The sequence below is a fragment of the Teleopsis dalmanni genome, chromosome 1 (genome assembly GCF_002237135.1).
Source record: "Teleopsis dalmanni isolate 2A chromosome 1, ASM223713v2, whole genome shotgun sequence".
In the NCBI taxonomy this organism is placed as follows: Eukaryota; Metazoa; Arthropoda; class Insecta; order Diptera; family Diopsidae; genus Teleopsis; species Teleopsis dalmanni.
The window spans coordinates 147875777-147888531 of NC_051846.1; the positions used below are offsets into that span (position 1 = coordinate 147875777).

Consider the following 12755-nt stretch of genomic DNA (forward strand, 5'->3'; position numbering starts at 1 on the left):
AAGCTGTAAGACAAGCAAAGCAGTTGAAAAGACTTACAAACAACGTAAGCATTTGTGCCTGAAATAAATACCTTAAATATCTTCCAATTAAAGCGGCGTCGGTTATTCGTAGAAAACAATTGTATCTATGCATGCCTGAAGGCCAAAAGAATAAAAGGTCTTTGTTCACAATTTCAAAGACTTCATATTAGGTTTCTTATTTAGGAAAAACAGAATCATATTCAAAAAACATTTGAAAGGTAAATAAATTTTTTTTTTCTACAAAAAGGTTTTCTACGTAGTTTTTAAAAGGAATAGTTAAACATACAAAGCATTTAAAATAATAAAAATAAATAAAAAATCTAATAATAAAAATAATATGAGAGACAAAGGCATCGAGAATGAGTTAAGAGAGAGAGGGAGAATGAAATAAATTAGAAGAAAATAATGTCAATAAGTAAAAACTATTACAGAATATAGTATATACCTTCTGTTCAAAAAATATCCGGATTGTTAACTACTACTTAAGTAATAGACCTTTTTCAAAAATTAAAATATAATAAATAAAAAATCTAATAATAAAAATAATATGAGAGACAAAGGCATCGAGAATAAGTTAATAAAAGAGAGAGAGAGAAGGAAAAAAATTTGAAGAAAATAATGTTAATAAGTAAAAACTATTTAAGAATCTAGTATATACTAACTTATATACGAACCCAATATATCAAAATCATATAGAGGGGAGGTTAAAAAGTAGATAAAGCAATAAATTAGAAGTGAATAATAATTGCTTTATTAAAGAATGAAGTTTAATGTCTATTAGTCTCCGACATCATCTCCACCAAATCACATGCTAAGGTTAAGTAAGGTTAGGTCACTGTGGCAGTCAGTCTAATTGATCAACACGCTTATATCCTAAGGTCCATCATGCATTTTAGTAGAGAAGAATAATAATACAACAACAAAATTCATTGCAGAACGTGTTTTTTTAATATGTAATTTGTTTTTTATGTTTTTTTTTAATGAAATTGACTATATCATCACAATAAAAGATTTGAAAACATAATCACTTAAGAACGACAGTTGAATAAATTAGACAACTACGGATGAGATGTTCACTGTTTCCTCCTCTTTATAATTACTTAGTTTTTTTAATATTTATAAGCGACAACTTTTAGCCTGAAAGTATGTCCACAAATACTCAGTGACCAATTATGTAGGTCACAAACTTAGATTATAGGTTCACACAGCGTGAAAGACTATCTGGAGAACTAACAGTAAAAGCAAACCCTAAGGGAGAGCAAAAAAGAAGTCCAGTACTTTATCCAGGTTTGCAGTTAGTGCTAGGAAATATTTCAGTATACGGGTATTATGTCACGAGAAGTATTACTGCACTGTTAAAGCATATGTGCAAAGAAGGGAAGAATGGCAGTTAGAAAATTTAACAACGGGAAAACCAATTGGACACAACTAGGTAGAAAAAACTCAAGTGCTATCAAATTTTAATGGCAATGTGACAAGGGTAAAATTAGTGCTTAACGAAACGGTTGTCTATCTTCCAAAAGTGAAAAATTTAAGAGTGATTATTACATAAATCAATGCCAAATGGTCAAATCAAAAGAGGATGTCCTTTGCCACATCCAGAGAACATATTTGTATAAGATATAGTACGTATACACAAAGCCATAGAAAAAATAGATGAGGATTTGAGTAAGGGGGATAACGACGGAACGATTGAACGACTGAATTTTGAAATTTTTTTGAATTTGTGATGCAATTACTAAAGTAGTAATAGATGCTTTAAACCAAAGGATTTAAGATTTAGTAGCAGGTAGCACACCTGATCAATTGGCATATCTTGCTAAAGCATTGAAGTCAATAGTAGATAAGAATGCGGTGTCTGAAATTGTGCAGACACAGATGGAAAGTTGAATAAGCTTCTGAGTGCTGCAAGATCGAATTTGAATGATATAAGCACCAACAAGATAAGTTCAATATCAGAGACAACTGCAACAAAGATAGATTCTGTCAACGAAATCGGTACGCTTAGGATTAATTCCTTAGACGCTTTAAAAGGATCATCCAAAAGAGTATCCAATACATGAGATTGCTAGCAATTTGAAGGATATGTTTAGAAATTTAGTCATTGCAGATGATCTAACTTTTTGTTGAAAATTTAATTCAGCAACGATTAAAGTTAGCGAAATGACATGTTCGCTTAACGACTAAAAAATTTATTTGCATTAAGTACAATAATTGTATATTATTGCTATGTAATGTTAAGAATAGATTATAGATTATAAAGGTTTAGGAATATCATCTATACTTGCCCATTTTAATGCCTTTTTAAGTGATTCTGGTATTCCTCTAAAACGCTGAAATTTTATTCTTTCTTTTATTGTCTTGACTTTGTCTTTTACTCAGCGTATAATGTCCTCCAATCCATATTCTCCGTTTCAATAATAGCTGGTCTTTTAATGCTAATTTTACTGTAAATATCGATTTCAATAATATTGCAACTTACCATTTTTATAGTATCTGTAAAAATCCTTACATCTTCCCTGCTTTGCTGATTTCTGACAATTTTTAATAATTCTTCTGGAAGTGTGGAGATGAGATGATTCTAATAATGCATCTTTAACTGTCGTATCAGCTGATAATGAATAATACAGATAATTTCTTTTTATGCTCCAGCCAAATATTTTTGCTTTAATTCTTTTTTTGAAACGTTCATCATCATCATCTTTCTGCCTCTCCATTCCATAAAACTCTAAATTAGCTAAATTATCGAGATCTTCTCCCATTGCAAACTTCAGTACATTACTTTTTACTGCTTTATTTATTCTTTCTCTAAGCAAAAGTTCTCGCCATGCTGATACTTCTAAAATCTTCATTACTGGGTCACTTTCAATTAGTGCCGTAAAATATTTATCTTGACTTTTTAATTCTTCTTTCATCCGAGACAAAATTTCTTCGAAGTTTAATGGTTCGGTAATATCTGGCTGCTACATCTTTATACTGCAATTTCTTTAAAATGAATATTTTTTCCTCTGTGATTTTTATCTATTCGAGTTTGCAGCTACTGCTGCATAAATTTTCAGAGTAATATCTTCATTGATTGGCTTGTCAACTAATTCGAACAACCTCGACGCATAATTTCTCCGCATTATTCTGCTATTAATAGGAGTGGTTAATATATCAATAATTGATTGCTTTAAATGTTCTATTTCTTTCAGCTCTTTTCCTCATCCCACACATTTGTAGCTCGCAAATACATTTTTACCTCCACTTATCACTTTAGAGCCAGACAAAATCATATCTTCAGTCCTTGGTACACCTTATATTAGCTTCTCTCTCAGAGTTAAGATATTTCCTTTCCGACACACAGATTACCTTTTCTTAAATACATCACTACTTCCACTCATACAAACATGTGCCGGTATTCGTCGCAATAATCCCCTATACAAACGATTGTTTTACCCATATTTTAGTTTAAATCTATTCTTTTTGCTTTGAATTTTATTCCTTTTTTGTCATCTCTTTGTTTGATTCTCCTACTTTCAACGTCATTTTATCTTCTACATCTATCTTAAGATGGTGCTTTTCTTAGTTATATGAGAACTTTGTCCCATCTTTAAATACTACACTACTTATTTCCTTTTTATACCCATGGAAGCCAATCCTGCTCTTTTCCTATTTTGACCCGCACTCTTGCTTTTTAATAGTCTACTTCTTTAACTAGACCTATACGAATAACGTTCACTACCCTTCTATTTAACTCAGCAATCTCAAAATTATGGTCTAACACACACTTTTCCTTTCTCGATAGTATGCAGCGTAACTCCGCCTGAAAATATTGACTTGTCTACATGGTCTTCATGCACCCATTCTACCATTCACACTAAACATGCATCTAATTCTGGCTTGAAATCATCTCCTTCGCTGATATAAATTTTCCTGGTGAAACATTTTTCACGTTCCAAATATTATTATTTACTACACTTGCTGCATCTGCTGCTAATGACCTCACAATTATCGAAGCATTCTCTACTGTACTATCAACTACCACTCTCGCCTCAATTTCTCTGCTCCAGAATCTTTTCCGGTTCTAAACTCACAAGCTCTACACAAAACGCTGGCGGTAATAATTCTTTAATTATTGTTGAATACACTTCTATGTCTCTGGTATTTCTTCCTTTAGCATTGTACAAATCTTCTGATGTAGATCTCTCCAAAACATTAATTTATATATTCTAACTGTTGGTAAAAATATTTCTCAAATACTCTTTTCACTTCATTATCAACCAACTCTTTCATTATTTCCCGAACTTGCATGTTTATTATAATTTTATATATTGGTAACGGTGTCATATACATTCTTCTAAATATTCCTATATGACCATTTTTCATTATTGCTATAAATGCAACTTCTTTAGCTGGTCTATATCTTCCCTTGAATCTTCCCTTTTTTTCTGAATTGTGTATAATTATTAATGCCGTTTAAGTGGATCTCCTATGGCTTTATCAAAATTTCTTGATGCGCGCAATGATTATGTATTTAAAAGAATATTTGACTCAGAGAAGAATAAAGATATTCTCATTCATTTCTTGAACGATATTTAGGCTTACTAAATTATTAGCTACTATTCTCAGATTACCGCTAAAAAGCAGAGTATTATCGATGTTCTTAAGGGTCCAGATACATTATAGAGATGCAGTTCACTAAAACTAAAGGCTTCGAAAAACGTGCCTAATATTATGCTGATAATATTACTCAAGTCAAGCAGATCAAGGGGAAGATTATCATAACCTCAAGGAAGTAATATTTATAATTGTTGCTAATTGCATTATTTTTCCAGATAAGACTCAAATCAAATCATGTTATCTTGAATAAGAATGGCTTTGACTTAAAGCACGACTTAAAGAGCTTTTATTTCGTATTCATAGAACTACCAAAATTTACGAAGACGAAAGAAGACCAACTAGAAAATGTAGTAGAAAAATGGTTTTATTTTTTTCGATATGCAGCGGAAACAAGAGAAGAGAACTTAGATGAAATAGTTAGCAGTGACGTAATAATAAAACGAACATTTGAAGAGATGAATAAGTTTAATTGGTCACAAGAAGAATTACTAGCATATGAGCAAAGAAAAAAAATGTTCAATGGATGAGGTAGCTGCTTTCGCTAAAAAATTTGATGAGGGTATTAAGGTTGGGAAAGAAAGAGGCATCCAAATCAAACTTAAAAATTGTGAAATTAGGTTATTGCAGAGGATGAACAATAGGCTAAAATCTGTCGACATGGTAGCTGAATTTACTGGTCTTCCTCCAGCTGAAACAAAACAACTTTAAGAAGAAATTGTCTGACATGATTCTTATAGCTGCTTTCTGGTTTTTCTCTTAACTTTATGATCATTTTGTTGTGCATTACCTAAATTCAGTCCTTGCTCCGTTCTACCAGATGAGTTACTTGACTCAAGGCCTACATTAGTTATTTCGTCGTCTTCACTAATACTCTGTTCATCTAAGAAAGCAAAAGAAGCTTTTCTGACCTTTTTATATAATATATTAAACATCTCATGCTGATTATTTTTGATAAGATTGCTTAAATACTCTGTTTTGTTGCCTGCCTTATTAAAACAAAGATCATACAATTTTTCAAGGGTAGGGCAAATATTAAGTCCTATTCCATGTAATATCTTGGATAAACCCTTTGGCGTAAAAAGTTCTTTCTCGGCTAAGAAGTGATTTAAATGATTTTCTTTATAAAAATAGACTTTATGAAAACTTTTTAGAATAGAAGTGGCATTATTTCCTGACATGGACAATATATTGGATAAATAACTATACTTAAAACCCACCTTACGGAAATCAGCTAAAAGCTGCGTTTTGTTTCCTACCTCATCAAAACAAACATCATGAAAATCTTTTAAAGCAGAACAAATATTAGCTCTTACTCCATGCATTATATTACATAAATTGATCAGCGTAAAACCTTTTTTGTCATTCAAGAAATGGTTTAAATATTTTTTTGTTTCTCCTACAAAACAAAAATCGTGAAATTTTTCTATACAATCCGCTGCTCCACTTAATATACTGCATAAATCACATGGCCTAAAACCTGCCTTATAGAAGTCATCTAAAAGTTTTGTTCTGTTTCCGTCGTTATTAAAACAAACGCTATGCAACCTTTTAAAGATGGAAGAAGTATGAACTGCTGCTTTACATAGCATACAGGATATATTACTTGGCTCAAAACCTGCCTCATAGAAATCATCTAAAAGTTGTGTTCTTTTTCCTTCCTTATCAAAACAAACACTATGAAATTTTTCAAAAGCATACTTAGCACTAGCTCCTGCTCCACCTAAAATACTAGATAAATTATACATCGTAAATGTTTTTTCCTCATCTCTTTTCTCAATAAAATGCTTTAAATACTGCTTTTCATTTCCTTCCTCATCAAACCAAAGATCACATAAATCTTTAAAAGCTTTAGGAGCATTACTTCCTGCTCCACCTAGAATACTGTTTATATTAGATAGATTTATTCCTTCTTTCTCTAGAGTTTTCAAATATTGTGTTTTATTTCCTTTTTTATCAAACCAAAGGTTGTATAAATCTTTAAAAGCTTTTGCAGCACTAGTACCTGCTCCATGTAAAATACTAGATACAGTAAATAGATTTATTCCTTTTTCCTCTAGAGTTTTTAAATATTGCGTTTTATTTCCTTGCTTGTCAAACCAAAAGTCATATAAATCTTTAAAAGCTTTTGCAGCACTAGATCCTGCCCCACTTAAAATACTGGACATATTAGATAGATTCATTCCCCTTTTTTCTAAAGCATTTAAACACTGTTTTTTATTCCCTTGCTTATCAAAGAAAAAGTCATATAAGTCTTTAAAAGCTCTTGCAGCACTAGATCCTGCTCCACTTAAAATACTGGACATATTAGATAGATTTATGCCGTTTTCTTTTAGAGCTTCTAAACATTGTTTTTTATTTCCTTGCTTATCAAACCAAAGATCATATAAGTCTTTAAAAGCTTTTGCAGCATTAGCTCCTGATCCACCTAGTATATTGGACACATTAGATAGATTTATTCCTTCTTTCTCTAGAGTTTTTAAATATTGTTTTTTATTTCCTTGCTCATCAAACCAAAGCCCATATAAGTCTTTAAAAGCTTTTGCAGCTTTAGCTCCTGCTCGATGCAAGATACTAGACATATTAGATAGATTTATTCCTTCTTGCTCTAGAGTTTTTAAATGTTGTTTTTTGTTTCCTTGCTCATCAAACCAAAGATCATATAAGTCTTTAAAAGCTTTAGAAGCATTAGTTCCTGCTCCACCTAGAATACTGGATATATTAGATAGATTTATTCCTTCTTCCTCTAGAATTTTCAAATATTGTGTTCTATTTCCTTTTTTATCAAACCAAAGGTTGTACAAATCTTTAAAAGCTTTTGCAGCACTAGTTCCTGCTCCACTTAAAATACTGGACACACGAACTAGGTCTACTCCATTTTCTTCTAGTTTTATTAAATATTTTGTTTTTTTTCCGTTCGAATCAAACCAAAGATCATACAAGTCTTTAAAAGCTTTTGCAGCATTAGCTCTTGCACCATGCAAAATGCTTGATATATTAGATAGATTTATTCCTTCTTCTAGAGTTGTCAAGTGTTGCGTTTTATTTCCTTTTCCATCAAACCAAAAGTCATATAAGTCTCTAAAAGCTTTTACAGCACTATCTCCTGCTCCATGCAAAATACTGGATACAGTAGATAGATTTATTCCTTCTCTTTTAAGAACTTCTAGACACTTTTTTCCTTCTCCTTTCACTAAAAAACCTAAAAACTGATAAAACACAGACGTTCCTTCTCTGCCAACCACACTTTTAGCAAATTTAAATTCCTCATTAATGTCTTTATTTTGAATCTCCTGATAACTAGACCTTTTATTTTTGATATCTTCTAAAAGCTTTTCTATTATTTCTTTTCTGACAGGACCAAACTCATGAGATTCTAACCAACGTAATGCTATTTCATGTAACTCGTCGCAATTATATGGAATATTAGACTGATTATTTATCTTATCTCTAATAACACTATTCAACTCTTCCCTATTAGACTGGTTGACCACAAATACTAATGTATCTAAAAATTTCTCTTTTGTTTCTTTTTCATTCACATTCTGTAAAGAAGGTGGAAGCTTTAATAGACCTAAAAGCTTTTTTCTTGTTTTTTCCTCTTGCGAAAATTGATAAAGATCATTCCCACCTATACATGAGTAATCCTTTAAAATTTTAAACTTCTTCTTTCGCATATTCATAATATCAAATTTTAAAGGATAAAAATCTTTAGATTGCCCCGGTTTTAATTCCATTTCTTCCGTAAGATCTAGAACTGCATTAGTATAGATAATAAAATATTCTATACTTTCTCCTAAGTTTTCAACAAAAAGTGTAAAAAGCCTATCAAGAGAAAACGTATTATTCTGTTGTTTGGACGGAAATAACTGACTATAATCAATGTTACTATCTGCATTGTGTGCCTCCAAGTAAGTAGGCCTACCTTTATAATTGATAGTAATATTATTAGGTGTGTCAAGGTTTTCTCCTTCAAAATTTATGGAAAATATATTTTTATTCAAGAACATGTCATGCAAAAAGAGCATTAATAAATTAAATTCATATATAATTCCAGATATATAGTTTCCAAGTTTTTTATGCTCTTCTAAATTACTTAATATTGTTTCTTGTAGTGTAATATAATTGTCATGAACTTCATTATTTCTTTTCATTTCACTTCTAATAATATTGTTCAACTCTTCTCTATTAGGTTGATTAACTGCAAATACTAATTTATCTAGAAATGCTTCTTTTATTTCTTTTTCAAATCCCTGAGAAAACTCTCTTTTTTTTATTACTCTCTGCACGGCAGGCGAGAATTCTAATCGCTTTAAGAGTTCTTCTCTCGTGGTTTTATCTTGTGAGAACTGATAAAAACCATGCCCTTGTATGTCATTACTTGTAAATAAAAAGTTTTTTAGAATGTCATTTTCCTCTACATTTATGCTACAAAATTTAAAAGGATAATAGTTTTTGGATCGTCCTTGTTTTAATTCCTTTTCTTCTGTAAGATCCAAGCCTGAATTAGTATAGACAATAAGATATTTCACATTATATAAACTATCTGACTTAGAGATTAGATGTTTAACAAAACTATCAAAGTAACTATTAATAGAAGCACTTCGTCTTTCTTTGTTAAATAACCTAGTATAACTGATATTACTATCTATATAATTATCCAGATTTTGAACTTGTATATGAATAGACTTCTCCTTATAGCGCAGAACAATATTACTAAATTTGTCAATTTCATCATCTCCAAACGCTACTGACAATAAAGGATATTTATGTTCATATGTAGACTTTCTAAGTAAGCACAACACTGATAAGTCTAACTGATACATAAGTTCAATCAAATGATGAGGAATGTGTCGTTTAGCATTAAGCAGTTCATCCTGTTCGGGTCTATCCTGTAAATCACTACAAGATTCTAAATCTTCATTACTAACAACATTTACATCCATGCGCGCCCTTTTTGGTGCTTTATTATCTTTATCCGTAACAGAACGCCCACGTTTCCTACCCGTTTTATGATTTTCCTTACCAGGACTTCTTGAGCAATCACTTTGGCTGTATGTGGGGTTTTCAATGTGTTGTAATGGTGTAGAAATGAAAGATTGAGAAATATTTTTTGAACTTGAACCTATTACATTACCGTAAGCTTCCTCTCTAGATACTTTTATGCTTCTCTTTATATCTTTTTTAATATTACTAAGAAGTGGTACAAAATGGTTCTTGTAATTCACTATGTAAATAACATTGTTACCTGTACCTACCTTACTTTTAATAACATCTAAACCATCTATCTCTTTATCTCTCAATTCTATAGTCCTAACTTTCACGCCATACTTTTCGCATATCATTTTTCCTTCAACTTCAGGTCGTCCCCATATAGCATTTTCTAACTTTTGAATTTTTGTTCTTGAACCAGAGCATGTATTGTCAATATCTTCTGCAGTAAATTCAATACGCGGAATATATTCACAAAGTTTTTCACCTTCTCCTTTTAAAGCACTACTCAACCATGAACCTTTTTTTGATTGATTAACTTGTTGTGCATATTGCTTACAATTTTCCCGCAAAGACTTTACACTAAATCCTTTACTACCTGCAATCAGACCTTTATCTTTTAGCTCGTCCAATCCTTGAGCTATGGAATCAAAGAAACAATCCTCTTCACCTACAGCAGCTCCTATCTTAAAGCCCTCAGGCAATTTCATCCTTAGTATCTCTAAAAGTTGATTAAGCTTCTTTTTTTCCTCTTTATCACTTGCATTTTTTACCCTACTAAAAATGGAAATAGGATCTCTAGTAACGAAATCTGGCTTGTTTAGAATGCTCCCACTACTAGGTGATTTACCGGACTCTTTACCCCCTGCTAACATATCGACTCACTATCTTTTTATGAGTAAAACGGTATTTCAATAAGTATCTGTTTCAATATTTTCTGTCTTGTCGCATAAATCTAAAAATGGAGAAGAAGCTGCTATTTAACGAATTCTACTTTCTATTATAAATAGATCTATAGTCTGAAAATGGCAAATTGGCAGAAAATGAATTTGGAATTGTTAATTTTGGTGATATAAGATTAAGTAGGAGACTTTTAAAAATAATTAATAGTTTTGCTGAGCGTTTAATAAATCAGGCTTGTGAAGATTGGCATCAAATTAAAGCAGCTTATAGATTTTTCCAAAACGTTGCTATTTCTGAAAGAAAGATATTGAACAATCATATAATTAAAACCGTTGAAAGAGCTAAAAAAAAGCTCAACTATCTTAGCTAAAAAAACCAAAGGATTAGGGACTATAGCAGCAAGATTAACATCTATAACAACTAACTTTAAAACCCATGATACATACAAGGTTTGCAGTTACAGCAGAAAATCTATTAGATCAATTATAAATTATTAGATCAAAAAATTAGTACTAATACTGCTATTCCTATAAAAAAGAACGAAAGCAACCGATGTCACTTAAAGATTCTACTCACTATCCTGGATTAAAGAACGTTAAGGTAGTAACCGTCGCTTCCACTAATCAATCTCTATTTTTGTAGTAAAAAGAAATCAAAACAGAACAGTAAATACAGTGTAAGATAATGAAGGGATACATTCTACCGCTTCAAAGATCTGTATGAAAAGGAGGAGAAATGGAAGAGGATATATAAAAAGCAGTAATTGATATAGCAATAGACTTTCCAGCATAAGGATAAGAAAGAGCAGCAAACAAACTGGAAAAGAGTGGAATTCTCATCTCTGCAAGTGGAATAAGATCGGTGTGGCAAAGAAATCATTTTGAAAATTTCAAAAAGAAGTGAAAGGCATTCAAAGACGGCAAGATCTTAACAGAAAAGCAGACAACAGCTCTAGAGAAGGGTGAGGAAGGAAAAGAGGCCCATGGAGAAATTGAAACAGAACATTCTGGATACTTGGGTGGCAGAGATAGCTGTAATAACAAAGGTATTGGATACTAGTACAGTGTACTGTGGCAGACCTGAAAATCACGCTTACCAGCTGTATTTGAGGATATTGATCATTCTCAAACTTAAGCTCGTTCTCAACAAACTAATGGCATATGTGAAAAATTTTACAGAACTATGGAAGATCAATATTATCTTCAGAAAGAAAATTTACACCTCTTTGGTAGATATACACGAACAGCATTTACACGACACTCTTCAATCCCTACTCCAAAAGAATCTGCATAGAAAAAAACATCTTCCTGCTCATTAGTATGGATAGCAACCAATGTTACCCAGTGGTTACCATCTTTATTGACAATGTATATTAATGTTTTGTCTTTATTCTTCTTGAACTTATCTAATTTCTCTAGTAGCAGCCCACAACCTTCAACTCCAAAAATTATATTACTACTTTCAGTCCATCCATAGATGTGCTTTGCAATACCCGAGATAGTGTAATTTTTAAGACAAAGTTGGTAGTTATTACCTGTCAAGCTCCTTTCAAAATCTTCATCCAGAAGATGTCCATCTGAAGCACGACTCCTCTTATTTTGATCCTTTGTACTAGTTCTTTCTTCTAATCTTGATAACTTCTTTTGTATCTCATTTATAGTACCACTTCTATGTTCCCCATTTCTTGGATCTGGTGAACGATTTTCCTTGTCTTGCAAGGACTCCTGCTCTATAGCCTCTTGTAAGTTCATTATATTACGCAAAGGTACTGCAGATAGTTTCCTTCCTTTCCAAATATTAAGAAACTCTACTCCTCCAGTATAAACAGCCATCAACGCATAATAAACTGCCCACCAACCACAGTCACTTCCATTCATTTGCTGACCAGTTAGTTGGTTATTATCATTTAAAACTATTTCTTTCTCTTTACAAAAAGGGAGCAATGTTACAGTAGTCTGATCTTCGACAAAGATTGTACCCTTAGTCAAACCCTCCTTTAATCTTTCAGGAATCTTTTTTTTAGCAAAAGAATCAAAAAAGAAAACTTGATACTGATCATTACTTATTTCTTCACTCAATAAATTTCCATATTTTTTAGGCAGCAATACCCAGCTAATCCAGTGAAAACCTCCTTCTTTTTTATCAATACCTGTAGGATCATTAGCAAGAACTGTTTCAGTGTTAGCTATAAAAATAAAAAGCTTATATAACTCAGTACCATAATGATCATTTATTTTAGA

General features: G+C 31.7%; 2 protein-coding genes across 4 annotated transcripts in view; both read right to left on the bottom strand.

Moving 5' to 3' along the window:
- The window catches only part of LOC119669278 (transcription factor mef2A), a 142085-nt gene that overhangs the window by 104447 nt on the left and 24883 nt on the right, over positions 1-12755 (bottom strand). The window lies entirely within an intron of this gene.
- Positions 2316-11045, bottom strand: LOC119669277. 2 transcript variants are annotated; one of them, XM_038079106.1, is made up of 2 exons: positions 2504-11045; positions 2316-2450 (listed from the first exon to the last, which is right to left on the bottom strand). In XM_038079106.1, the coding sequence occupies exon 1, from the start codon at positions 10485-10487 to the stop codon at positions 5355-5357; it is 5133 nt and encodes a 1710-aa protein (XP_037935034.1). In that variant the 5' UTR covers positions 10488-11045; the 3' UTR covers positions 2316-2450; positions 2504-5354. The 2 variants fall into 2 exon arrangements, with proteins under 2 accessions (XP_037935034.1, XP_037935032.1); XM_038079104.1 differs by having other exon boundaries at positions 2316-2459.